At 32.8% G+C, this 25538-nt stretch overlaps 1 protein-coding gene across 4 annotated transcripts in view; it reads left to right on the plus strand.

Annotated features, from left to right (window-relative positions):
• The window catches only part of LOC142324784 (nuclear exosome regulator NRDE2), a 53120-nt gene extending 27876 nt beyond the window's left edge, over window positions 1-25244 (plus strand). For 3 of the 4 annotated variants that reach the window (XM_075365773.1, XM_075365775.1, XM_075365774.1), the window contains exons 9-16: window positions 5472-5840; window positions 7101-7284; window positions 13907-14188; window positions 16593-16877; window positions 20233-20398; window positions 22707-22836; window positions 24576-24766; window positions 24919-25244. In XM_075365773.1, coding sequence (XP_075221888.1) covers window positions 5472-5840; window positions 7101-7284; window positions 13907-14188; window positions 16593-16877; window positions 20233-20398; window positions 22707-22836; window positions 24576-24766; window positions 24919-25050 — 1739 coding nt within the window. In that variant the 3' untranslated portion in view covers window positions 25051-25244. Of the gene's footprint in view, window positions 1-5471; window positions 5841-7100; window positions 7285-13906; window positions 14189-16592; window positions 16878-20232; window positions 20399-22706; window positions 22837-24575; window positions 24767-24918 lie in introns of those variants that run through there. The other variant, XR_012756392.1, reaches the window with a different exon arrangement.
• The last annotated feature ends 294 nt before the right edge of the window (window positions 25245-25538 follow it).

Below are 25538 nucleotides of genomic sequence, written 5' to 3' on the forward strand. Positions count from 1 at the left end.
ATTTATTTTTCCCTTTATATATATATATATATATTTAAGAGATATATATGTTAAATATATAATGTTAACATCTTTACATGTTTAAAATCGCTACAGTTTGCTAATTTATACTTATTCCATAGTGTATTATTTCCTAATTCCAAAGAGACTTGGCACACCTTAATCAGCCCATATTCCTTACTGGGATTTACTTTTATAATTTTATCGAATTTATTCTTCCTAATATCTGACAGTATATAATTTAAAATATCTAACATTTCATATCTCATATCCTGAAACTTATTTTTCGTATTTAAATCATTTACAACAATAACGCCCTTTTTATGTATGTGGTATCATAGCTATAGAGCTATGCTGCAAGAAGGAAATTATGGTAATCAATGAAAAATGGGATATGGGTTTTTTTTTGTATTTCTCGACATTTCATGATCCAAGAACCCCAAAAAACCAAAATAAAGTGGATGGTAATGTTTGTACTGTGCCAAATGGTTTCGACCACATGTAACACTTTAAAACCTTGTTATAGCCCTTTTCACGCTTACCACAAAATAAACCTTTTCACCAGCAAAAAGGGCATTTGAGATTTTTGGAGTGATGGCCCTGAAAAGGGCCATTTGTGCACTTTGTGAGATAGTCCTGAAAAGGGATTTTAGGTTTAGAAGCTCGTCTCTGGTGATGTCAGCTTTGCTGCAGTAGGGAAGTTGCGACTCATCCACTGGAATTGGACTGAGCTTCCACGCAGCAGCAGTTAGGTTACCACTGCAGTGTGGCAATGTTGGTCCCCAGAGACCTGCATTGTTGAGTCGGCCTTGGTCGTCTTTCGCTAGTGTGGCTAAGGCAGTTCTCCCCAATTGAATCGACTCTAGGCCCACTGGCCAGGGTGCTTGAAGCTCAGCAAACTGGTGCCAGAAGGTAGTATCCACAACCAGTGCCTCCCTCGGTAGATCAGCCAGGGCTGCTGCTCCTGCAGAGATGTTGGCATCTGCAGAGAGGTTTCACGTTGGGCCAGCCAGGGAACTTCTTTCTTCTTCCATCTTCTTCTAGACGAATTGAAAATTCAATCTGCTGTTCACTCATCTATAGGCGCCTGCATATGGTGGGAATGATGCTTATGCAGACATGTACATATACTGTACTCCTGCTGACATCTGAGCGGCTAGCATTGTGTTTTGCAATATGAAGCTCAACATGTATATAGCAACAGTATGTATATATGTACATCTGTTGGCGTGTTTAAAGCTTAATAATGTTTGACTGGATAAATAGATTTTTATGAAATTTGGCATAGAGACTCAAGTTGGTAGACTCAAATTGTTGGTAAAAATTTGGTATCACTATCCAGATGGTGGTGGATTTTGGGGGTCAATTTTCTCAAAATTTTGCAAATATAACCCTACTTTACATTAAGCTATCATGCATGCATGCTTATCTTACCATTTAAAAAAAAAATTGCTCACAGATTCTCCCCTTCCGCCAAAACCGCGAAAAGGTACCACCTTTTTTTATATTTTGTAACAGAAGTTCTTTCTCTCCCAAGGCATAGAAATAGTGCTGTTGATCCAAAAAAAATGCAGTGGGAGCAATATTGGTGGAAGGGGAACTGTTCAAAGTTTAAAAATATTGATTTTTTGAATTTTTCAAAACTTTTTTTGTTTATTTAAACTTTTAATAACATTACAATAAAATTTCATCGTAATTCATCCCAACCCCCCCCCCCCCAAAAAAAAAAAAAATTATGTAACCTTTTATTGGTTGTACATCATTCCATTGAAAGAAATTATTAGAGATGATGATGTGGACAGAAGTGTGTGGGATAGAGCATTTCAGGTTATCACCAAATACTTTCACTGAAGGCTACCAATCTCATCAAAGGTCAGTTTAGGAATATCTTTCAGACGCTGTTCCCTCATGTATATACAATTATCAGTAAGGAGGTAGCAGCTGATATTATACCAGAGTTCACCTTCGAAAAACTGCTGGCAGCAGCCAGGAATGAAAGTGGGTAAGAGCCTAGGTCCCGATTGTATACCTGTGAAGGTGGTGTGCATTGTGGTGGCGATAGCTCTGATCAAGGTTTTATAGTCGTTCAACCTGAGACTAAAGAATCATGACTTGTTCTGAAAAAACCTGGAAGGACAACATATGCCCTGGCAGCTTATAGACCACTCTACCTACTAAATAACTTTAGCAAGCTGTTTGACAAGATGCTCTCAGTATGGTTCGAAGCATTGATCAGAGCGAGGGTCTTAATCAGTGTTAGTATGGCTTTCATGAATGTAGGTTGACGGTCGATGCTATAAATATAGCATCGGGGAATATCGTTAACCACGTGCGCGCTGAGCGTCTTCGGATCTACCGGCGTGCCCGTAATACATATGTTCACGCCATCAAGGAAGCCAAACTCAAGTTTTGGAAAGACTCCATGCGCGAGTTGCAACGCGATCCCTGGCAGCTCGCAAAGACTTGTTACAAGCCAAGGCCATTGCACGTGTTGTCCAGCGTCCGGTGCGGTTTAGGTGGTCGTGACCACACTTTAACATCTGTGGTGACTTACCGGGCGTTCCTGGATACTCTGTTTCCAGATGCTGAAGCGGAAATCGGCGTTAGGGCGGGTAAAACACCATTCCCTGGCGTTCGGACCGTGGAACCCGATGATATAGACCGAGTGGTTTCTCGAATGGCACTGAAGAAGGCACCGGGGATTGACCAACTTGGCCCGGATATTTTTTACCATCTATTGCCTGTCATAAGAGAGCCGCTTGGCAGACTGTTCATGGGATGCCTAAGCTGGGGCTGCTTTCCGGCTTGCTGGAAGGTGGCCTTAGTAAGGGTACTCCTGAAACCTGGAAAGGATCCTGGTGAGGTCGGCAGTTATCGACCCATCAGCCTCTTGCCGGTTCTCGGCAAGTTGCTTGAAATGCTGGTTGTGGAACTGCTCGAGGAAAGCATTGATATGAGCTGTATTCTAAATCGAGGCCAATATGGCTTCATGAAAGGGGTTGGCACCGAGGATTGCATCTTAAATGCTCTTACCGAGGTGGAAAGCGCCGACTGCAAATATGTTTTGGCTATTTTTATTGATAGCAGCAGCATTTCCTTCCTTGTGTTGGAGTTCTGTCCTCTATGCTTTGGAACGCCGCAATGTTCCCAGAGCCCTGCAGGCCGTGGTAAGAGACTATTTGTCTAACCGTACGGCACTGTTTAAAGATGCGCACCTAGTTGTGGAAAAATCCGTCACCAGCGGAAGCCCGCAGGGTTCCGTTCTCGGTCCCCTGCTGTGGAACCTGGTGTTTGATGGATTTATGGGGTTGACATTCCCAGAAGGGGTCACGGCCCAGGCTTTTGCCGATGACTGTCTCCTTTTAGTTCGTGGTAATTCACGACCGCAGCTAGAAAGTAGAGCGCAGGTGGCTTTGTCAACCGCCGAGGGCTGGATCGACATGCAAAATTTAAACATTTCTGTGCCCAAGACGAAGTTTATGCTTCTGAAGGGTGCAGACAAATTATCAACCAGTCGAAACCCCCACATTAAATATAAAGGCTGTGTAATCAGCCGAGTAAGGGTTCATAAGTACCTAGGTGTTTTGTTTGATGATAAGTTGCTTTTTAGCAACCACATTAAGCAAGTTGCGGCGGACGCTGTCTCTGTGATGCACAAACTTAGAAGGATTGCTCAGAAAGACTACGGACTGTCGGGTCGCCAAATGTACTTGGTGTACCGAGGTGTCTTCGAGAGTATGATCGCATACGTGGCGCCAGTCTGGGCGCATAGGTTGGATAGAAATAGAGCACTGCTTCAAAATTTAAGGAGTGCCCAGCGTAGAGCCTTAATAGTATGTACTGGTGTTTTTAAAACAACCTCCTACGAGGCTACCACCGTATTGGGAGAGGCTCTCCCAATCGATTTAGTGGTGAAAGTTCGAGCAGCCATGTGGAAGTTGCGAAGAGGTCGGGAAACCAAGGTATTTGGGATGCGGTTTGAGCCGGTCTAGAACCGGAGCGGAACGACTATCACAATGAACCGGGTCCAAATTTCGTTCAGTTGCCCATTTCCTGCCTGCGGAAGAGGCTATGGAGCCTCGCGATGGATGCATGGCAGCATGAATGGCACACCACGAATAAGGGAAGATCCCTGTATAGATTTATACAGGATCTGGGGGGATGGTATGCCTCGAATTCATTTTTAAGGGCGTCGGGTGCCCACCAACCATGTGAATTTGATGCAATATCTGTTTAGATTTCGCCTAGCGGCTGATGAGTTGTGTGTCTGCGGGGAGGTCCAGTGGAACAAACATCTTATGTTCAACTGCCCTGCTCTTGGGGGGGCCAGAGATCGGGCCACCCTGGAACTTTCCCCCAGGTCAGGGGGAAAACTGGCCGCTCATAAACGGCGAGTCGATGTGGCGAGAGCCACATTGTCGGACCGTGTGGGGGTTCCTCAATGAGGTTGCGATGTTCAACCGTCATCGTTAGATTTTAAATTTAAATGGGATTTATTGATTTCTTTAGCGGAGCTGTGGGAAGTCCTTATCCGAAATAATGGCTGGCTGACAGCGACCGAGGCGTGGCGGCTTAAATTGCCGTCTTTTTAACTTGTAACTTTTTTAGTTTTAATTTGTAACAAGGGGTGCACCTCCCCGATCTAGTTTTAATTTGACAAGTGAGCGGTAGGGACACGTAAGCGGGTGCTATACGGCACCCAGCTTAACCGCTCACACAAGATAGGAGCTCACTAGGAGCATTAGGAATAACGAGGTCGCAAATCTGTTTTGAGGCACAGTAGCTGTTTTTTGGCACCGAACATTTGGTCTATGCTCTAGGGCGACCGAATGGGGTGGTGGCGGGAGAGATGCCAGCTAACCAAAAAAGCCGAGTTAAATACAACTTTCATATTCAACAACATTAAATCCATAAAATACTTATTTAGTGTCTGAAACCAATGAGGAGCTCATTTATAGGATTTTAATTAGTGGCTGGGTATGCTGATGGTGTTTATCAACAAGAGTTCGCAAACGGTGATGTCACTACAAGGTAAGCGCCTGATCATGGGTGATGACTGAGGAATTTATATAGATGTATATAGGTCACAAATAAAATTTTTATTTTTTTATTTTTCACCAACCAAACCAGGATCACTGTTGGAAGAGTCAATGTAATTTAGTAATGTTTAAAAGAAAATTCAACAATTGTGTCTTTAATCCTAAATTAATTGACCTTAAGTTCTAAGATCAATTTTTTTTTATTTCGCCAGTTTTTAAAGAGACTGTTTCACTTACTCTTGGTTGTGAAAGTAAAGAAATATTTGGTGTCTTATTTCAAACCATTAAGATGGTTCATTGGTTTGTCTATTTTATTAATATTAGCACTATTTATTAATAAAGCACTACATTTCTGAATATTAAGGAATAAATTGTTAATAAATAAACATTCATTTTTCTTTATATTTATGCAATTTCTTTTTTTTTTTCTAGGTAATACTGAAGAGAGTATTCTTAAGAGTAACTTACCATTATCAGCAATATGGTTACGAATAGAAAGATTGAGAGAGAGTTGCTATTGGTTACCGCTAACAAATTATAATTCAGATGAAAGTAAAAACATTGATCCACAGCGTTTTGTATTTTTTGATGATGTTAAGAATTTAACTCAACTGATTGTACCTTCATCACTTAATTTGCATTTAATTTTTACTGTAATGTACTTGTTAAAAGTTCCCCTACTTCCTGCAAAACATATTGTATCAGAAATTGTACGTTTGAATGAAATACCTTATGCCGTGGATACTGTTGAAATTCTCCTAACAGCATTCTATCCGATGGGATTAGTTACTGTAGCAAATGGTAGTATATCTAATTATTTTTCTTCATATAATCATAATGATTTATTTCTTAACATTAATCATGATAATTTTCAACGTTTTTGAAACTTGCTTTAAATCTAGTTTTTCATTGTCTGTTAATTCTTATTTTACTTTTAAATTTTATTAATTTTTATGGATAAAATATAGCCTTCATAAATGGTTGTTTAGTTGAACTGAACTTTGTGTTATATAATATTTCTATCCTACAATTTTAATTAAAGCTTAATAACATAAATTTATAGCTAGTTAGCTTAGATTCTCATATTGATAGGTTGCTGTAACTTTCCTTGACATTACTAGTAAAGTTAAAGAATCTCTCATCTAATTGAAATTGTAATAATTCAAGATTCACTTTGAATTCAACTTTGGTCATAAATACTATAGAATATATTTTCAAATTAGATACTTAACGAGAGGTTCTTTCATTTGTTTTTTTTTTGTCTTGACGAGCTATGGCATATGCAGAATATATGAAAAGCTTATATTTGCTTGTTGTGTTTTTCAATCGATTAGCAATGAATGATTTCCAAAAATTAGTTTATTTCTATATTTTATTGGGTCAAACTTTATTTATAATACAAAAATCTCTTGTAAAAGTTGCATAGTGTATGTATCCACATGTAAAACATACAAACGTACTCATACGTAGGATTTGTGTGTTTAGTAAAAAAAATTATCTTTGTGAAGGAGGCGCTTATGAAGTTGACAATTATTTGGAAGGTTAGGACATTAACAGGAAATATAAAGCTCAGACTGCTTCAGGTACTAGTATTCACAGTAGTCATGTATGGTATTGAGACCTGGACCATAGGCCCAGCAAAAATCTTGAGAAGATAGTCATACAGGGAGAGATCGAAAGCTGCAGGTCATGCAGAAGACCGCCAAAAAGATGCTGGGCCAAATTGAAGAGGCAACTGAAGAAACATTAGGCATATTGACTTGAGTGGCAAAGGACACTCAAGGATGGTGGTAAATTGTCAGCAGGATATGAATTGGGTCACCAGCTCTCAGACATGAGAGAAGGATCACTGATGACTTTTTTTATAATTTTTTTACAGACCAAAATATCAAAATAATTTTTTTCTTAATAATTCTCTAATAATTTATTTAAAGTATTTTTTGGTGAAAAAATAATACTTATATTTTTATATTAATTTCCTTTCTTCATATCGTAGATAGTGATGGTGCATTTTACACAAATTTATTTTTATTAATTTTTCATGTTTATTTTTGTTTTCAGATCAGCATTTCTTGAAAGGTGTGACAGACCTTGTTACTGGGCCGCAGTACTTAAAAGATAAACTTGGAAAAGCAGAATTTTTAACATTAATTGGTAATTTATTTGAATCTGCTGGTAAGCAACTTGGTCCATTAGAGTCAGTGGCTTTGTATTCATGGTACATACGATTCCATAGATATATTATGTAGGTATTATTTATTACCTCTTTATTTACGTTTCAGCGAATTGTAAAATTTTAATTGTCTTTTTACTTTCCAGTGAATATAGCTAGAATAGCTATATTAAACAGGAAAGTATAGTGATCATGTTAACAAATGGGGTTTTGAGTTTTTCAAATCTTTTTGTTTTAGGGTCTAATTAGTTCAAAAACCTTTGACCAAAACACATATATATCTATGTTGCACTATTTTTGGCCTTATATCCCAGAATTGACTGAACTGATATTTTTCATATTTGGCTCAGATATTTCTAAACATGGGACATTGTTCATATTAATTTTTTTCAAAATTCATTAAGGGGGTTGGGGGAATATTGTGAAAAAACCAGTTTCAGATTTTCTTCAGAGGCATTTTAGAGAAAACATTATTAAAGAAAATTTGTACATACAATCCATATATAAATAATTAAAAAAATGTAAAAAATCAATTCCCACTTATTAAAATTGATGTGTTTTTTGTTCTTTTGCTCTATATCCTTTAAGTTTAAATATTTTTCTAAAGTTTTCTAAAAGTTTATACTTCATATGCAGGACTATGAAGAAATGTTTCTATAATCTTTTTAAATTATACCTAAAATTGAGAAAAAAGTTTTGAAAATGTTCTTTTTTGTTGTATTTTACTCTTTATTGAAGGGGTGTTACATTTAGAAAAAATATTACATAAGTAAATTTGATAAGCTTAACCTTTATCTGAATATTTTTAGAATTTAGTATTTATTTTTAATATTTAGAATGAATATTTTTCTTAAAATTTATTCATTCCATACATCAAAAAAAAATATATTCTGTTTTTTTGTCAGTAACTTTTTTAATTTTTGTTATTAAAAAATCTTTTTTTATTTTTCATCATTTAAAGTGCTATTAAAATTAAAGTTGCTTGGCTGCTATTAAACCTATATTATATTACGAACCCAAAATGATGAGAAGCAATTTTTTTCATTTCTTTCGTACATTTCAATATTTTTAAATCATTTTTTTGTTTGGGATCACTTCTTTAAAAATAAATTTCTCCTAAATTTTTCCCACAAGTAAAAAAGACTAAAGTAAAAAAAGTCTTTATTCAAACTTTGGGAATTTTGATCTTTAAATCATACTTTTGTAATCAAGACTTTACTGACATAGTCAGGAAAGTCATGTAATACACTGTCAGCTTTTTTTTATAGTATTACGAAGTTTACAGAGTTAACAAGTAGCAGTTTGTGCTTCATTTATATTGTGTTTCAATCATAATGGTTCTTATAAATTTTGCTTACAGCACTTGTAGTGTGGTAGCATCTTGAGATGTCACATATGTAGTAGATGTCACTTATTAGAATCACTTTTTTGCGTAACAAAAGTGAGTCAAAAAAGCAGCTGTTTTAATTAAGCATTGAAGGTCATTCTCTTATACACTTACAAGCACAACCTAATTTTACATAAAAAGGTTGTAAAATATAATGTAGACAGTTCAATGACAGTAGACTGTATAATGTGTATTAAAATGACAGTTTAATTATGTACAATATTAATTTAGATAATATGATACATAGAAACAAACTAATTTAATATTGAAAAAACAAAAAGAAAAGCTTATCTTTACTGTCACATGTTTTTGTATTAGTCAATTCTATTAAATACAGTACTGTATTAAAAGAATATGTTATAAAAAGATACAGTACAAATACCAAAACATGAGGAATACTGTAAAATATAAATTTTTAAAAATGATTTATGCAATTAATTATGAAAAAACAAATCAGTAAGTTACATATAGACTTCACAAATTTCAGTTATTCTGCAATTCCATGTAACTGCTTATATTTTTTGAAGTAAATTTTTTTTATAGTGTTCCAAGGCATCATTTTCACTTTATAAAAGTGGTAGATTTGTTCTGGTCTTTCTCTGCATAATTCCAAATTTTTCTGTAGAACTGATATCGCATCAGTGTAGCTGAACTTCCTCTGTTTCTTCAATATTTTCCTTTCCTAGCCCTTCATTCATAACTTCTGACACAATTTCATCATCAGTAAGCAGAGTATAAACAACAATGTCCCCTTCAGTAGAGATCCACTGGTCAGTTTCATCATCCACATCTTCGATTGAGCTTATCGGCACAATGTCATCGAATTCAATAAACCCAGTTGTTTTGAATGAGTTCAATTTTTAATTTGTTCCAAGCTTTGCATAACATATGAGTACCATAGCATCTAGAAATATAATTTTTTTCGCTTTATCATTTGCAGACTTTTCATGTCCAGCTTCTTCATATATCACTTGAATCATCCTCCTCCACATATTTTTTCTATATAAAACTTTCAGGGTTTTTACAATTCTCTGATCTAAGGCTCTTATAAAGCCATTGTATTCAGTGGTAAAAAAAATTATAACTCGCTGATGTATGAGCTGTATAATTGTCTAAAATTAAAAGTATTTTTCTTTTCTGACTGATAATTTTTCATTCCATTTAATCAAAAGCTGAGAAAACTTCAACCATGCATTTTTGTTTGAATTGTGGCTTACAGGCAAGAAAACATCTAGGATTTGTTGATTTGCCTATAACTAGGAGTTCTTTTTTATCACTTATGCTCATGTTGCAAGTGAGGAGAACTGATACGCAGTCTTAGTGTTTTTTACCACCTGAGTTGTCAGTTTTTTAAAACATAATGAAAAATCAGGAACTCCTAAGAAATTTAACCCTAGTTAATCGCAGTTGTAGATATTTTCGGGTTTGAAGTTTTTTAAAATTTTGGGAATGTTCCTCCTCGTTATGTTCATGTTCTCATTTAGGGTGACTGCAGCTTCCAATTCTTTGCAGCTTTTAATATGATACAAGAAAATAAAGTCTGAGAAAGTCCCAGTATCATTGCAGCTTCTCGCTGACTATATTAGTAACTTAATCATATTTTTCTGAAACTTGTAATTTTTTACATAAATTCAATCCTTACATTTATATGACATGGCTTTAAAATTCACAAAGATTTTATTACAGTACACAAAAAATAGAAAACAGGCAAAATCACAAATGATTACAATGGAACAATAATAACATAACACTACTAAACATTAACAACAATTGAAGCACTTGGAAATCTGGTGCCACGCTGTTTATCTTTAGCCAGTTAGCGGAAAGACCATGGTACGATATGACCCATTTCCTTGGAATAATAGTCAACTTAAACATTAAATATGGGTACTACAATAAAATAAAAGCTTAAACAACATTAATGCAGTGCAATGAACATAAATAACCATTTTGTATTATAACAAAAAAAAAACATAAAATATTACAATGATGATTAATAAACCAATTCTTGATTCTATTGCATGAAGAAATTTATACAAATTTTCTGTATTTTGGTTTGGGCTTTAGTAAAATAATTCAATAATCTGGCTGATATATATATATATATATATATATATATATATATATATATATATATGTATTTGATTTAGTATTTTGCATATTTTGAACTTAATTTAATCTAAAAACCCAGCTTATAAATTTATTAGTACAGTAAAACCCTTCCAAAACAGAATCTGATGGGATCAAGTGAGAATTCTGTTTTGAAGAGTTTCCTTTTGTCTTGCACAGTTTTTAAAAATCAAGCTAATTTATCGTGAGGTCCTTTGCTATAAATTATACGAATATAAAATGAAGTTAAATAAGGATAAACGTTTGGAATAATCTGGAAATTATACTGCATATAGAGAGCATTAACCACTAATTTTCAAAAATTGTTCAGTTACACTAAAAAAGGGTGTTTTTTATTTTTACAAGTAGTAATTTTTCATGTAAAAGTTATGTTTAATTAGAAGAAATATATTTAGCTTAAAACACATGATCTGACACTAATTCTAAAATAAAATCACTTTCCAGAATAATAAAGTACAGTTTTGTTTTAATAACTTACCCTTGGAACTTTCGTTTTCAATAATTATAAAACTCATGTCAAGTATACACTTCAATAATACAAGTAGATAGAAAAAATTCATTTTGCCTAAAACACATGATCTAACACTAATTTTCTGTTGCAATACAGTTTTCTGTCTCAATAATTTACTCTTGGAAATTTTGTTTTCAATAATGATTGTATTGGTTAACATATTCTGTTGCAATTCATTGCTGTTTATGCATGCAAATTCTTCCAGCTGTGCAACCATACCCAGTGCGTCTCTGAAACTGTTAATTTTGTTTTCTGTGTCCTCTTTTTGTCCTTCTTCTTCTGAACTTTCGTTAATCTTGCTCGTTTTAGACAAAATAATTTCATCTACAGTCAGAAATCCTTCTTTGGTTACCAAAACTATCAATACCCATGTAGCCTTCAGCAAGGACCAATGTTTGACTATTTTCTCACAACAGAAATTGAACTTCAGTAATTTTGTTGTATTGCGCAAAGTACATGTATCAGGAACATATTCATTAGCGGTTTTGTGCAGAAACCAGCTTCTTTAAATGCGTTTTTAACACAGTTATTTTTAATTTGTTTGTACAATGAAGAGCCACCTTAATGCATCCAGAACAGTAATTTTATGCGTCAGTTCTTGAACAGATGAACATGAATCCATATTGGCGACTAGCAACTGCAGTATGTGTTTCTGATAATGAATTGTTATGTTTTTAATAACCCCCTGATCAATTGGTTGAGTTGTGTTTGGAGGAAAGAACACAAGTTTTATGTTAAAATAATTTCCATAAGGATGACATGATGCATTGTCTAAAAACAGTAGAATATTTCTATTTTCACTAACTTTTTTTTTCATTTAAATTATATAGCCATTTTTCCACTATGTTAGATGTTATCCAAGACTTTTTATTTGTGAACCATTCCAGTGGTAACTGAATGACGTTTCTGAAACAGCAAAGCTTCCAAGGTTTACCTGTCACCAGTGGTTTAAATAAAATGCCATCTGCAAAACCGTACAGCAGAACAGTCAGTCTTTCTTTGGATTGTTTGCTTTCAGTACACTTTTTATTTTTAATCAGTGTTTTCTTTGGTAAAGCTTGAAAAAAAACGGTTACATCACAATTACCGATATTTTCTGGTTCTTAACTTACAGTTATTTCTTTAATTTTATATTTCCAGTCGATAACTATTTCTTTGTCTACATTTTTAGCCTCACCTGAAATTTGATTGTAAAAAATAGATTGCCTCACACAAAATTTTTCTGGCCATCCATTAGAAGTGCTAAATATAGTAACTGCTAACTTGGCTGCAATTTCTTTCACCTGTTGTTGCAGTGTAGGCCCTGAAATAGGAAGATTTTTTGATCTTTTGTGTGTGTGAACCATTTAAATAAAAGTTGAATTTATATCTTCATTTTTGATTTTAGTCTATCGTCTACAATTAGCATTCCTTTCACCCTTCAACCATTCTTCCTTGATTTTATCTTTATTTGTTAAAATGTTGTAAATTTGTGTTTTTCCGCAATTGAACTTTTCACTAAGTTCTTTAATGTTTATTTTAGAAATTAGATTAATAACTTCTATTTTATCCTTTAAATGTAAAGTATTTTTTCTTGGCATAAATATGAGCAAAATTTTAAAAGAAGAGAAACGCACATAACTAAAATTAAAATAAGTTTCAGTTTTTAAGCTGGCACCCACTATTAAATTTTATTAATGACCGTCAGCTTTTATGCTGGAAGTTTGAAGCCAAGAATGTGATGGTGTATAATTAGATAAACAGCAGTGTATTATAATAATAATCATCTACTGGATTTGTAATTTGCAAATTGTGGGAATGTACAATCTTTTTTTTAATTTCCTTTCTGTCTTATGGGACAAGATTAATACATAAAATAAAAGTAAATTCTATTACTTATATGTTTCCGTATTGTGGAGTTTCCATTTTGAAGAGATTAATTTCTATAAAAATATATTGGGAGTTGGAAAACCGTACGTTTTGAGGAGGTTCTGTTTTGTAGAGTTTTCACTATATAATAAATTTAAGGAAATTATGTTCTGGAAAGCTTGAAAAAGCATAACCAAGATTTAATAGATTGATTATAACTAGTATTACTTTATTTTACTGATAGTGAAAAGGCAAATCATCAAGACTTGTGAAATTAAAATGCAAACTCTATAGTTATTTCAGACTTTTACTTTCTGTTTATTTAATTTTTTGAGATTATTTAGTTTTTATAGAAATATGATCAATTAGAGTTTGACTGTTAGATTTGTATGATCTCAGACTAACTGTTCTTAGATAATACTCTCATTATTGGACCCTGATGGCCTTACTAAACCTGTTAGATAGCTGCTTTTTAGATTGGTTGTCAATGTATGGAAAAACATTGAGCATTATCATAATTTTTGGAAAAAATCAGAATTTGTAATATATCTTGGAAGTTTTTTTGGATAGCTAAGGATAAGATAAGATCCAAATAATTGGAACTATTATTATTGACAGCCCATCGTATGATAAAGAGGTTAATTAATAATGGAAACATTTTTCTGCTGATGTTTATCTAGGCTTGATTAACTTTATTTTTACTGTAAGCTGACTTTCTTATTTATGATATGATTATAATTTCATCTTGTTTTGTTACTTAATAAAATTTTTCTTTGTTTATTTAATTTTTATTAATGTTATAATTATTATTCTTTTAGATGTCTGTCAGCAGTTGACTCTGATATATGTAATGAAAATGATAAAAAAAAAATTAGGAAATTTTCAAAAGATAAATTAAAAGATCCACATTTTAGAAACGAATTACAACTTTACAATGAGCATGCATTACTTGAACGAGAAATGGGAAATGTTGATGCTTGTTTAAACATATTGCTAACAGCTATGAAGTTAAGACATTTTACTTATGAAAAAGCACCATACGTGTCGCTTTATCGTAATACTGTTGAAACATTACTTAGTTTTAAATCAAATGAAAATAGGTATTATGAATAATATTTTATAATTTATAAATATAAGTTTTTTATTTCAATAAGTGAATGTTTCTCTCTCAATTTGTTGATATAATTTAACATGCAATTGCTACTATTTGATATCAAAATTGATATAACAATATTAACATGTAATCTAGTAAGAAAGAAATTACCTCCCTCAGTTTGATATATATATTTTTATTTTAAATAATAGTTTTAAAAAAAATAACTATAATATATACTAAATTAAAACCAGGTTGATTTCACGTAATTTAATTAAGAATTCCTTTAAACAGTAAGAAATGTGCTTCTTTTATTTAAAGAAAAATATGTGAAAACATGTTTTTAAGCCTTTATTGGGTATTTGCAGTTTCTGTCTTTATAATCTCCAGAAAAAAATCTGTAAAATATGTTTTTAATATTTGTTTGATTTTTGAGTTCTATTTCATTCTCATGATATTTATTTATGATTTTTTTTTTTAGCTTTTTAAAACACCCATTTGTTGTATAAAAATTATTTTTAAATAATTATTTTCTAACAGTAGTAAACATTTTTATAAAACAAATACAAAAATATGATTTCTGTGAATTTAGAATAATATTTATCAAAAAAGTCAAAAAGTACTTTTAAACATTTTTGTTTAATCTCCAAAAATGTATCACTAAGATATCAAACACTGTGTAAATAACAATCTATTACATAGATACAATATCTACATAGATGTAGATATTGTAATCAAGTGAATTAAATAATAATTATAATTAAACTAGCTAATAAACAGGTGTACTAATTTAAATAGTTCATCATGTTTAAAATTTACCTGCTCATTCTTGAATGTGTGTTTATATTAATAATTGTAATATTAGCTAATGTTAGTCAGATTAGTGATATGTATAAATTTGTTGTTAAACACTTAATAATAATCGTTTTTAAGAGTAATAGATAGAAATAGTAATTATCCCCATTATAAAATATTTTCAGAGAATCAGCAATTTCACCTATTAGACTGTTATATATTTTTAGAACTTTAGATTTTTTCTGCTTTTGAAAAATATGTAGTTATTTAAAATCTGATGATGTTGATAGGTCTCGAAGACACCTTGGGAATATTATACCCTTTGCAGCCAAGCAGCATTTTAAAGATTGTATAAATGTATTTTTGCTTGTTATTGGTTTGACAAAGGATATTGAAAGATTGCACACTTTAAAATTCTCACAAATGCAATTTATTTACTATTTACAAAATAAGTAAATAATAATTTACTTATTAAATTAAGCAAATAATAATTTTCATTCTACTATGTATTTACAATTACCAGTGAAAATTAGTACAAAATTAACAAGTGATTTTGGTAATGGGTTAATAATTACAAATCAATAATAATCTTTATATATATAAATGTGCTAAATGGCTTCGATGGCATGTGGTACTTTATAACCTTGTAGTAGCCCTGAGAAGGGCTGATGTCGTCGATTGGCTTCGACGGCTCATTTTAATTTATAACCTTGTAGTAGCCCTGAAAAGGGCCGTTTTTGTCATTAGCTCTGAGAAGAGCTGTTGGGTCCAGAAGCTGGTCTCCGGTGAGGTCAACTTGGCTGTAGTTGGGGAATTGCGGCTAATCCATTGAAATCAGAACGGGCTTCCCCTCAGTGGCAGTTAGGTCCTCACTACAGCGTGGGAATGGTGGCCCCTAGAGCCCTGCAGTGTCGGGTTGGCATTGATTGTCTTTCGCCGTTGCAGCTGTGGCGGTTCTCCCCAAGTAATCCCACATTGGGCCGGCTCCTGCTGCTGAGTCTGCCGGCCAGGATGATTGAAGCCCAGCAAGCTGGAGCAGGATGGTAGCGTCTGCATCCAGCAGCTCCCTCAGTGGGCTGACCAAGCCTGTTGCTCCAGCAGGGATATTGGCATTCGCTGGGTGGTCTCATGTTGAGGCCAGGGAACTTCTTCTTGGTCTTCTCCAGATGGTAGTCAACGATGAATTGAAAATTCACTCTCATACACGCTCTTTTATTGGAGCCTGAGAGTGGTGGGGCTACAGCGCCGCCATGGTGGGAGAACTGCACAGTCATCTGCATGGCAGGAGTGATGCACGTGCTGCACATACACGTACTGTGCTCCCGCTGACATCTGAGCTGCTATCGTTGCTGTCCGCCAATATTAGGTTAGGCCTATATGTGGTAACAATATATATAAATTGCAAAAAAGTATTTTAAAAATACTAGTAAGTTGGTAACAAGTTAGTGTATTCCAATTAATGTTAATTCCTTACAAGTTTTCAGGTTATCTATATCTAGTTACCAGATAAATCTCTTAACTGAAAACTCATATCTTCCAATTAATGCAAATAAACACGCACTGTTTTATTAAAATTGTTCTGCTACAAATACTGTAAGTGTTTTTTTTTTCTATAGGAAAAAAGCTGTGGATGTATTATGTAATCTTGTTAATTGTGATAATGTAAATGATGCACTAGAGAAATTTAAACATGTAAATATTGAAGCTACAGTTTCTTTCCTAAAATCTGATGAAATGTCAAAGAAAGTAGAATTAATAGAGGTAATTACACCTCATTGGTGTGTTGAATGGATTGCATGTAATTCTTATTTTCTTATGTTGACTGAATCTGTGTGGGCTGCTTCAGGATTAGTGCAAGAATATATTGATAAACTATTACCAAATATTTCTCCTTGTACTCTGTAAGTATTTTCTTTATCAGGAATTTAATTTATTTAATTGAAGTTTTAAGAAACTACATCATTGTTATTGTTGTAGAATTGTAACAAATTAATCTTAATTCTTTCATTTAAATCTCTCAGTATTGCAGTATGAATAATTAATATTGTGCGATTGGTAATTATAAAAAAATATTAAATTTATAATATGTAATATGTATGTATATTGTAATGTATACAAGCTCTCACAAAGTTTTCCTGAGACTTTCATAACCTGTTCTACTAGTGAAAATAACTTATGTCCTAAAATACTTAGTTTGCGAGTTACAGGTAGTGTAAGTATTTGCTTAGATTTCAGCTATGCTGGTGAAATAAGGTCGTACTAAAATTTTTAGATTGTTTATTAAGAGGCAGTAATGCCATACTTATTTACAACAGAGGAATACACTGATAGGTTATTCATTTTGAGTGTGTGTAATGGTAATGCTGCAGCTGCTGTAGTAGAACATGAAATACGGTTTTTCAAATCGCAGGATTCCAGATCCCAAAATAAGTAGTGTAACTCTTTGCAATCTTTGGTAAACAGGTCCACTACCTAGTATTCAAACAAACTACGAACAATCTGCCCAACACAATTCTGTTATTTATGATATTATTATCGATGTATTTCAGCACAGTCCAGGTGTCAGTACATGACATCTTTCTAAGTGGATCAAAGTTTTGCATTCATTGGTTTGGAGGACAAACAAAACAAGGTTTATCCTTATCATAAACAGCCAGTTCAACATCTACACCTAACAGATGGTCCACTTCACTTGGAGTTCTGCAACTGATGAAATACAAATCTACAACTCCTTAAGTGCGTTTTGTTTTCAATGAGGTAAATTTCACTGGAAATGATGTTGACTACTTATGCAGTGAGCATACATGGGTAGAATGTATGCTGGGTATTACAGCCAAAGCCGTAAACCCAGCTTTTGTCTCCCTTTATGATCCTTTGCATGAATGTTTCATCATTGGAGTGTTCAAGAAGTTGCTGACAAATATCCATTCAATGTTCTTTCTGATATTTGGTTATCAAATGAGGAACAAAGTTTGCTGCAACTCGATGCATGTTCAGTTTTTCAGTCATAATGTCACTGTGTGATCCAATTGAATTGCTAATCTCTTTTGCATGCTCTGTGAAAGTCAATCGGCAATTTGTATGTACCAGAGCAATGTTTTCTTGAACGCAGGTGTCATCGATTAATGCCTTAATGGTCGAGGATCATCTACGATTGACGACCACTTTTAAATCATGAAAACCTGGATTGTAACATTGTGTACAACCCAGAGCAGCATTATCTCCATAAGCTTGTTTTGAAAGTTGAAACGTTTCTGTGAAAGTTTTCTCCAGTTTCAGCAAAATTTTGTGTGGTATCGTTGCTTCCAAAAATTGCTACTAATACTTAACACGTTGCACTCAAATTAACAGTAACATGAAAACTAAACAACATGTCAACACTCCAAGATCGTTTGGTTACAGAGAAGGTTATGTGGAACATACTGCTGCCAACTTCACATCACTAAATATCTCCATTGGTGTGTAATTAAAAATGATCGGTTATTTTCTGAACAGACCTTGTATGTTTATATGAAGTTTAACATAATTTTCTTGAGTAGAATATGTTTTGTGTCCCAAGAGAACTTCGTGATACATTCTGTATATTAATTAATATTAGTAAATTATAATTATTAAGATATATAAATCCTCACTGTAGTTATTTACCAATAAATCCTGTTTTTTTTTTTTTTTTTTTTAATTTCATTTGGTCCTTCTATGGATTTCATTAAAAACAACTTTAACTTGTATTTTTTTTTCCTTTCCTGCCATTACTATTTCACTCTTTGAGTAACTTCATCTCTCGCTTTTTGAGAAAATTTTCTCTCTTTTTTTTCTACTTGGTTTTTCCTGAGAACTCTTGAAATTTTTTAGTTTATTTCTGAAATTTCTTCTTTAATACTCTTATTTAATTCTTTTAGATCTTTTTTGATTTACTGAAACCAGTTATATTTATTTTTTAATTTAGAAAGATACTTTTCATTATTCGGTAATTCTCCATTCTTTTTAAGTGTTCATAAAATCCTAATTTTTGTTTTCTTACATGTCCACTATTTTTTTTAAATTTCAGGTAAATTTTATTTGATTTTAAAATATTCTGATTATTTTTAAATTTAACTCTTAAAATATTTCTTAATATTTTCCTTTCTTTTTTAATTATTTTTCCAGTCTATTTGACTTGCATCATTGTTTCTGTAACATGTTTAGCATTCTGGTTTAATGATTATCTTATAGTATCTAAATTTTTCATTAAAAGAGAGGGATTTTTTGTGATATAAATTCCTTGTTAATTAATAGGCCAGTTCTATTTTATTTGCTTTTATTTCTGAGTTTGATCTTTTCAAGGCATTAATTGTGCTGTATTATTTTTCTCAGATATTTAAATTTTGGAACTTAACTTAAGATTTTTGTTATTTATCCCCATTTCTGACAGAATCTGGATTGAAGAATCCATATCTATATGTTTTTGAAATCTTAAATGTAATTGCATAATTTTGTATTTTACTATTCTATCTCTGATTATTGATTTTTAGACAAAATATCTATTCCACACAAGATCTTCGCTTAACAAAATCACCCTGATATTCTCCAAGTTATTTGCCAATGTGCTCTTCTATTCTATTCTGTAGAACTTTTGATAAGATTTTATAGGTTACTGGAAAAAGGGAAGTTCCTCTCTAATTATTAACATACATTTTATTTCCTTTTTTCTGTAGCAAATGAATTAAGCCAGACTGCCATTCCTCTGTGATATTTTCTATATTCCAAATATTTTTAAATAATTTATCTAACTGATAAATTGTAAAAGTTCCGCAGTTATTGACTCCTCACCAGTTGCTTTATAATGTTTTAGAGATCTGATTATATTCTTTATTTCTGGTTTAATTCGGGGACTGAGTTTTCTTGAGTTCCTGGATCCAAATGTTGAGTTTTTCTTTGTTTTTGTAGTTTCAGTTTTTCAAAATAGTTTGTTAAAGTTTTACAATTCTTTGTTATTTAACATTGTCTGCCCTTTTTCATTTTTTAAATATAAGCTAGGCATTTGAATATCCTTTTAATTTAGATTTTTTTTGTTGAAGTCTCTGATGTTTTTTCTCAAAATTTTCTTTTACTTGGTTTAATTTTTGTTTTCATAGTTTCTTTTAATTATTTTACTCATTATTTCTTTTTCTCATAATTGCATTTTACTTTTATCATTATTATTGTTTTCTATTTTGTAATTATTATTATTAATTTATCTTAAAAATTTATTTAAATTTTGTCCTTTTTTAATTTCAGTGGCAAACTTATTTGTGAAGGTCTATATGAGATATTAGTTTCTATTCTTCATTTCCACAGCCATGAAACTAAAACTTCATTTCATGTGTTACAAGACATATTACAAACATCTCATAAACTGTTTCCCAGCAATATTTATTTTCTTCATACATTGTCTTTGATAGAGGTAAATTGAATAATATTATTTTATTATCTACAACTTTGCACAGGTTTCTTTTTTTTCCTATAATGATTCTACCATTTCTATCAAATTTACATTAAAAGTAATACTTTAGTTGTTTAAAAATTTGTAAAGCTTAGTATTTTAATAGTTTACTATTTGTTGAACGTAGAATAATAATTATCTGTTAATATTATGTGAGGGTAATTCAAAAAGTAAAGTGATATTTAAAAAACCTTAATTCTATTTGCATTTACTAAATAAAATATGATTAGATTTTTACAATCTTTTCTACTTCTCTGCACCTGTTCTATGTTTTAACAAGCTTTTGAATTCCTGGAAGAAACATTTTGGTGTGATGCATTCTAATTTTACACCACTTCCATGACCTCTTCATCTGACCAAAAATGATTTCTTCGCAGCTCTTCTTTCAGTGAGCCAAAAAGATGAAAATCATTTGAAGCTAGGTCAAGAGTACATAGTCTGTAATCCAGTAGTTCAGAACAGATTTCAAAGACAAATTATTGTTTTGTTGACTGTTTGAAGTCAAGTATTATCCTGAAGCACCTTTTGAAAGTTTATCATACCTTTGGATCTGATTTTTACCTTCATTGATTGCAGTAGTTCACCATAGTTTTTGCTATTAGCTGTTTCACCTTTACTTATCGTTAACTTTCTTATGGATTGTAAGTTTTTAAGTTTTTGTCACTGGAATGAAGGATGTTTCCAGATTAAATTTTTGTCACTCTCTAAAGTGATGGATCCATGGCTGAACAACAGTTATTAACTGCATCAGAAATAAGGCTCTTTCATCTTCATAACATTTCAAAAGCTTCTGTTAAATTTTCAAACAATCTTCCATACTTAAACAGTCTTGTCAGTTGATTTACACACTTTTTGAAAATCTAAAGAATTATGGATGATTGAAAAATTCCAAGCAGTAGCTTATATTCAACTCACTTGCAACGTCATCAAAATTAATTTGTTGATTATTGGGATTTATTTGTTAACCGTTTTAATATTTTCATTATTCTTTGAACTGAAAGGCCTACCTTACCATTGTTCATCACGTAGAGAATTCCTACTTTTTAAAATGATTAGTTTATTCATAGATCATGCCTCCACTCAAACAGATCTGTCTGTATAGTTGCTGCTTTTTACAAATAATCTCTTTTGTTTCTTTCTGAAATAATAAACCTATAACTGCTCACATTTCATTGTTGGTGCAATCGGACAAAAAAGCACACATTTTAAATTGACTTTTAAACTGTCGCCGGACATGTGGCTGTTGAACCCATAACTTAAAAACCTCATGGTAGCCCTGAAAATGGGTGTTTGATGTTTTTGGAGTGATAGCCCTGAGAAGGGCTGTTTGTGTGTTTTATGAGGTAGCCCTTAGAAGGGCTGTTGGGTCCAGAAGCTTGTCTCCAGCGATGTTGGTAGCCAAGGAGTTGCAACTCATCCGTTGGAATTGGAAAGAGCTTTCCCCCCAGAGGCAATTGGATCACCACTACAGCACAACAGTGGTGGCTACCAGAGCCCCTCAGTGTCAGGTTGGCATTGGTCGTCTTCTGCCGGCGCGGCCTAGTTGGTTCTCCCCGAGCATCCTACGCTGAGCCAGCTCCTGTTGATGGCCCGTTGATCAGCCTGGCAAGCTGGGCTGGGAAAGTAGCATCTGTGCCCAGCAGCTCCCTCAGGCCGGGAGGTCCCACAGGCTGGCCAGGGAACTTCTTTTTTCTTCCATATTATTCTTTTCTAGGTGATGATAAGCTAGAATTAAAAATTCATTCTACCATTCGCTATATAGCTAGCTTGTTGTGGAGTGATGCTTGAGATACATATGTATACTGTTCTCCCACTGACATCTAAATAGCTAACGTTGTAATCGCTGATATGAAGGTCAGTGTGTATATTCCAACAAAACCCAACCACAAATAACTAGCAGTGGAACAATACCATTGAATATATGACATGAAATTGTGATTTATAGCGGAACAATCAGTATTGTGAGACATGTTGATTGGAGGAGAAATGAAATTTCTGTTTACTTTTTGTCTTTCCCTTGTGTATATATATATATATATATTTTGGTTTTTTTTTCAGGCTTTTAGCTTTTATTTTTATACAAATTTTTTAATCTTAGTGCAAGTTATTAATATGTTTATTATTTATTTGATAGTAATTGGGATTCAGTTTTTAAATTTTACTTTTTTTCAGGATTACATTATTTCAAGTAAAAAGGTCCTCTTATTTTATCTGTTTATAGATAAATTTGTTTTAATTTGCATTTAAATGAATTGTTTCTTTTTCACAGACTTCTGCTGGCAGTGCTGGAAGTCCTTGGTGGAAATTGTCATCCTTATTTACATCTTCATTAGAGTCTGTTCTTCCAAGATTGTTTTTGGTGTTCATTTTACGTTACAGAATATCAGTTTCACTGCAAGGTTTGTATTTGTAACGTATTCTCTTTTAAGTACAGCGTATAAAAATAAAATAGTTTTATAAGTTGTTTTAATTTAGTTACATTTTCTTACATAAAATAACAAACTCTCTTAAATGCAGTCAAAATGCATAGAATAAGAGTATAAAAAGTAGTAGACTTAGTTTTAATTTATGTTTTACCTTTGGCAGTACTTGCAACATTTTATGGGATTACCGATTATGAATTGAAGCAACTGGACATCCCCACTGTTTGCAGTGCAGTTTGCTGTGAACAACTCTGCATCAGTTATAAATCTGCTGCCTTCTCTTCAGTATTGTGAATTTCTGAAGAATAGTTAGACCGATTGAAATGAAACTCACTAGCCTTGTGACGCTTCCGGTCGCCATCCCCCCCTGTTCCTAGCCCTGATTAGCTTTAACAGAAGTCGTCTTTCGCCCTCTTAACTTTTTTATATCTCATAGTAATAAACCAGGCCTGGTTGGGATGCCACCAATGTAAATGCCTCGGTAGACATTTACATCGGTAATTTTTAAACTCAGCTTTTGCCTTTGCTGTAGGTCTCATTCGCACATCTAGAATGTTCTACATCATTGCCCTCTGAACTAGCTAACCGAGCTCGTGGAAGCACGAACCCCGCACCTAGTTCTACTTTTATTGAGCCAGTTTGTAGTAAATGTCTCGAAATTCAAGGCAAATTAACAACAACATACCACCAAAAATGTTGTTCGTAATAACAAAATTTAGTCCTAGTTCCCTTACTGAACTCTACTTTAGTTCATACCCCTGATTTTAGGTTAATTTACAAACTCTGGTCTGGTCTGCAAGGGAGAGGCAGACAGACCTCCTACTCCCACTCAGCTCCATCACAGAATCCCACATGACATTTACTTTCCTCAACCATCATCAAGATACCACTACACTTCATGGCTGCATCCATGCCATCAGCAGTGCAGTTGTCGTTCTGCCAATTTCTAACATTCAAATAATCACCACAATTTCTATCTAACCGTGGCTCGATGCCAATACGTCTAGTCTAATCAACTGCCCAGGCGGTCCCTAGCCATCCAAGGTACTACTCTACTATACCCCTTCAGCCATCCTACTCATGGCGAGGAATCGAAGGAAGCCAGCCACAATAGTCCATTCTCTGTGACTCTTCCAATTGACGCGCTGATCAAAGAAGGAGTCTATGCTATGCTCTCGAGTTCCCTAACAACTCTGGTACGTTCAGCCTCGTACCGCGGAGAAACATAAAGAACATGATCCACAGTGTCATCGACCCTACAGTTCAGACACAAGCCAGAGTCAATAAACCAAATTATTCCTAAAGGGTAGAGGGTATCAACCACAATATGGCCACCAGGCCGAACATGTTAAAATATAACTGTTTTTGCATGATATTGAACAATCAGCCCCCTACTAATAAAAGCTGACCATCTGAATCACATTCTGACAATAAATAAGTAATCATAGGCATAAACTCATTCATTTTCAGCATTTCTTTTTATTATTAACTGTTAAGTGATTTACGACTTAGACTTATTAAAGTAGCATCGTTTATTCTTTAATTATATTTATTTATTGTCTGACAGTGTTCTATTGCAGTTTTTTTTTTTTAATAATCACCAATATTTAATTATATTAATTAAAACTTTTTTTGGATTATAATTTCATTATCTTCAAGTAGCTTTATCTTAATTAGTTTTATTTATGTAACAAAATATGTATTTGTATTTTTAGAAGGCGGTTGGTCAGAATCTAGTGGGCATAATTTGATGTCTTCATTACTAAATCATTTAATAAGTAATGATATCAGCAAAAAGAGTCCCCTCATTTGGAGGTTGTATTTGCAGTTCATTTCTGTCTGCAAATCGGGGGGTGATTTACGAACTTCATTTTACAGAGCTGTTGAAGAATGTCCTTGGGCGAAGGTAATTTTATTATTGTTTCCTTATATTTCTAGTATATTAGTGTAAGATGGAGAGAGTAATTATAAATCAAAATGTGAAACAAAATAACTAAATTATAATTTCTTTTTATTTTCTCATATATAATCACAGGTTTGTGTATGTATTTTTTTCAGGCCTTATATGTTGATGCAATACAATTAGTACCTGAAAATATTCAAGAAATTCAAGATTTACTGATAGAAAAAGAATTACGGTTGCATAGTTTAACGGATGAATTGGATATATTAAGGAATGGTTCTGTATAGAATGAAAAATATATACAAAAATGTATGACCTATATATTTTAATAGTTTTTATTTTTTGTTTATAGCATCTTGTTTTTATATATTTTGTTCAGTGATTAATAAATGTTTTTATTTTCTGATTATCAATAATTTTATTTATTGTACATATACATTGTTCAGATATTTAATGTAATAAAAATGAAAACAAAACTTTATTAGGTAATTAAATTTATTTGACATACCACTGTCTTAGTTTCTTCTTATATTCTGTTTTCTATTTTTATTTTTTCTGATGATACATTTCTGTTTTATATTTTCCTTTTGTTGGATGTTAATTTATATATTGAATTTTAACTATCTTGTAAGCTCTTTTATTCTAATAATGTTAACATGGCTTCAAATCACTGTACTTAGCAGTGGTTTCATAATTCAGTATACAGAATTTTACATATTAAATTACTTATACTGGAATGTTTATTTTTTTTTTTAGTGGTTTACATGTTGATTAA

The sequence above is a fragment of the Lycorma delicatula genome, chromosome 5 (assembly GCF_047948215.1).
Source record: "Lycorma delicatula isolate Av1 chromosome 5, ASM4794821v1, whole genome shotgun sequence".
In the NCBI taxonomy this organism is placed as follows: domain Eukaryota; kingdom Metazoa; phylum Arthropoda; class Insecta; order Hemiptera; family Fulgoridae; genus Lycorma; species Lycorma delicatula.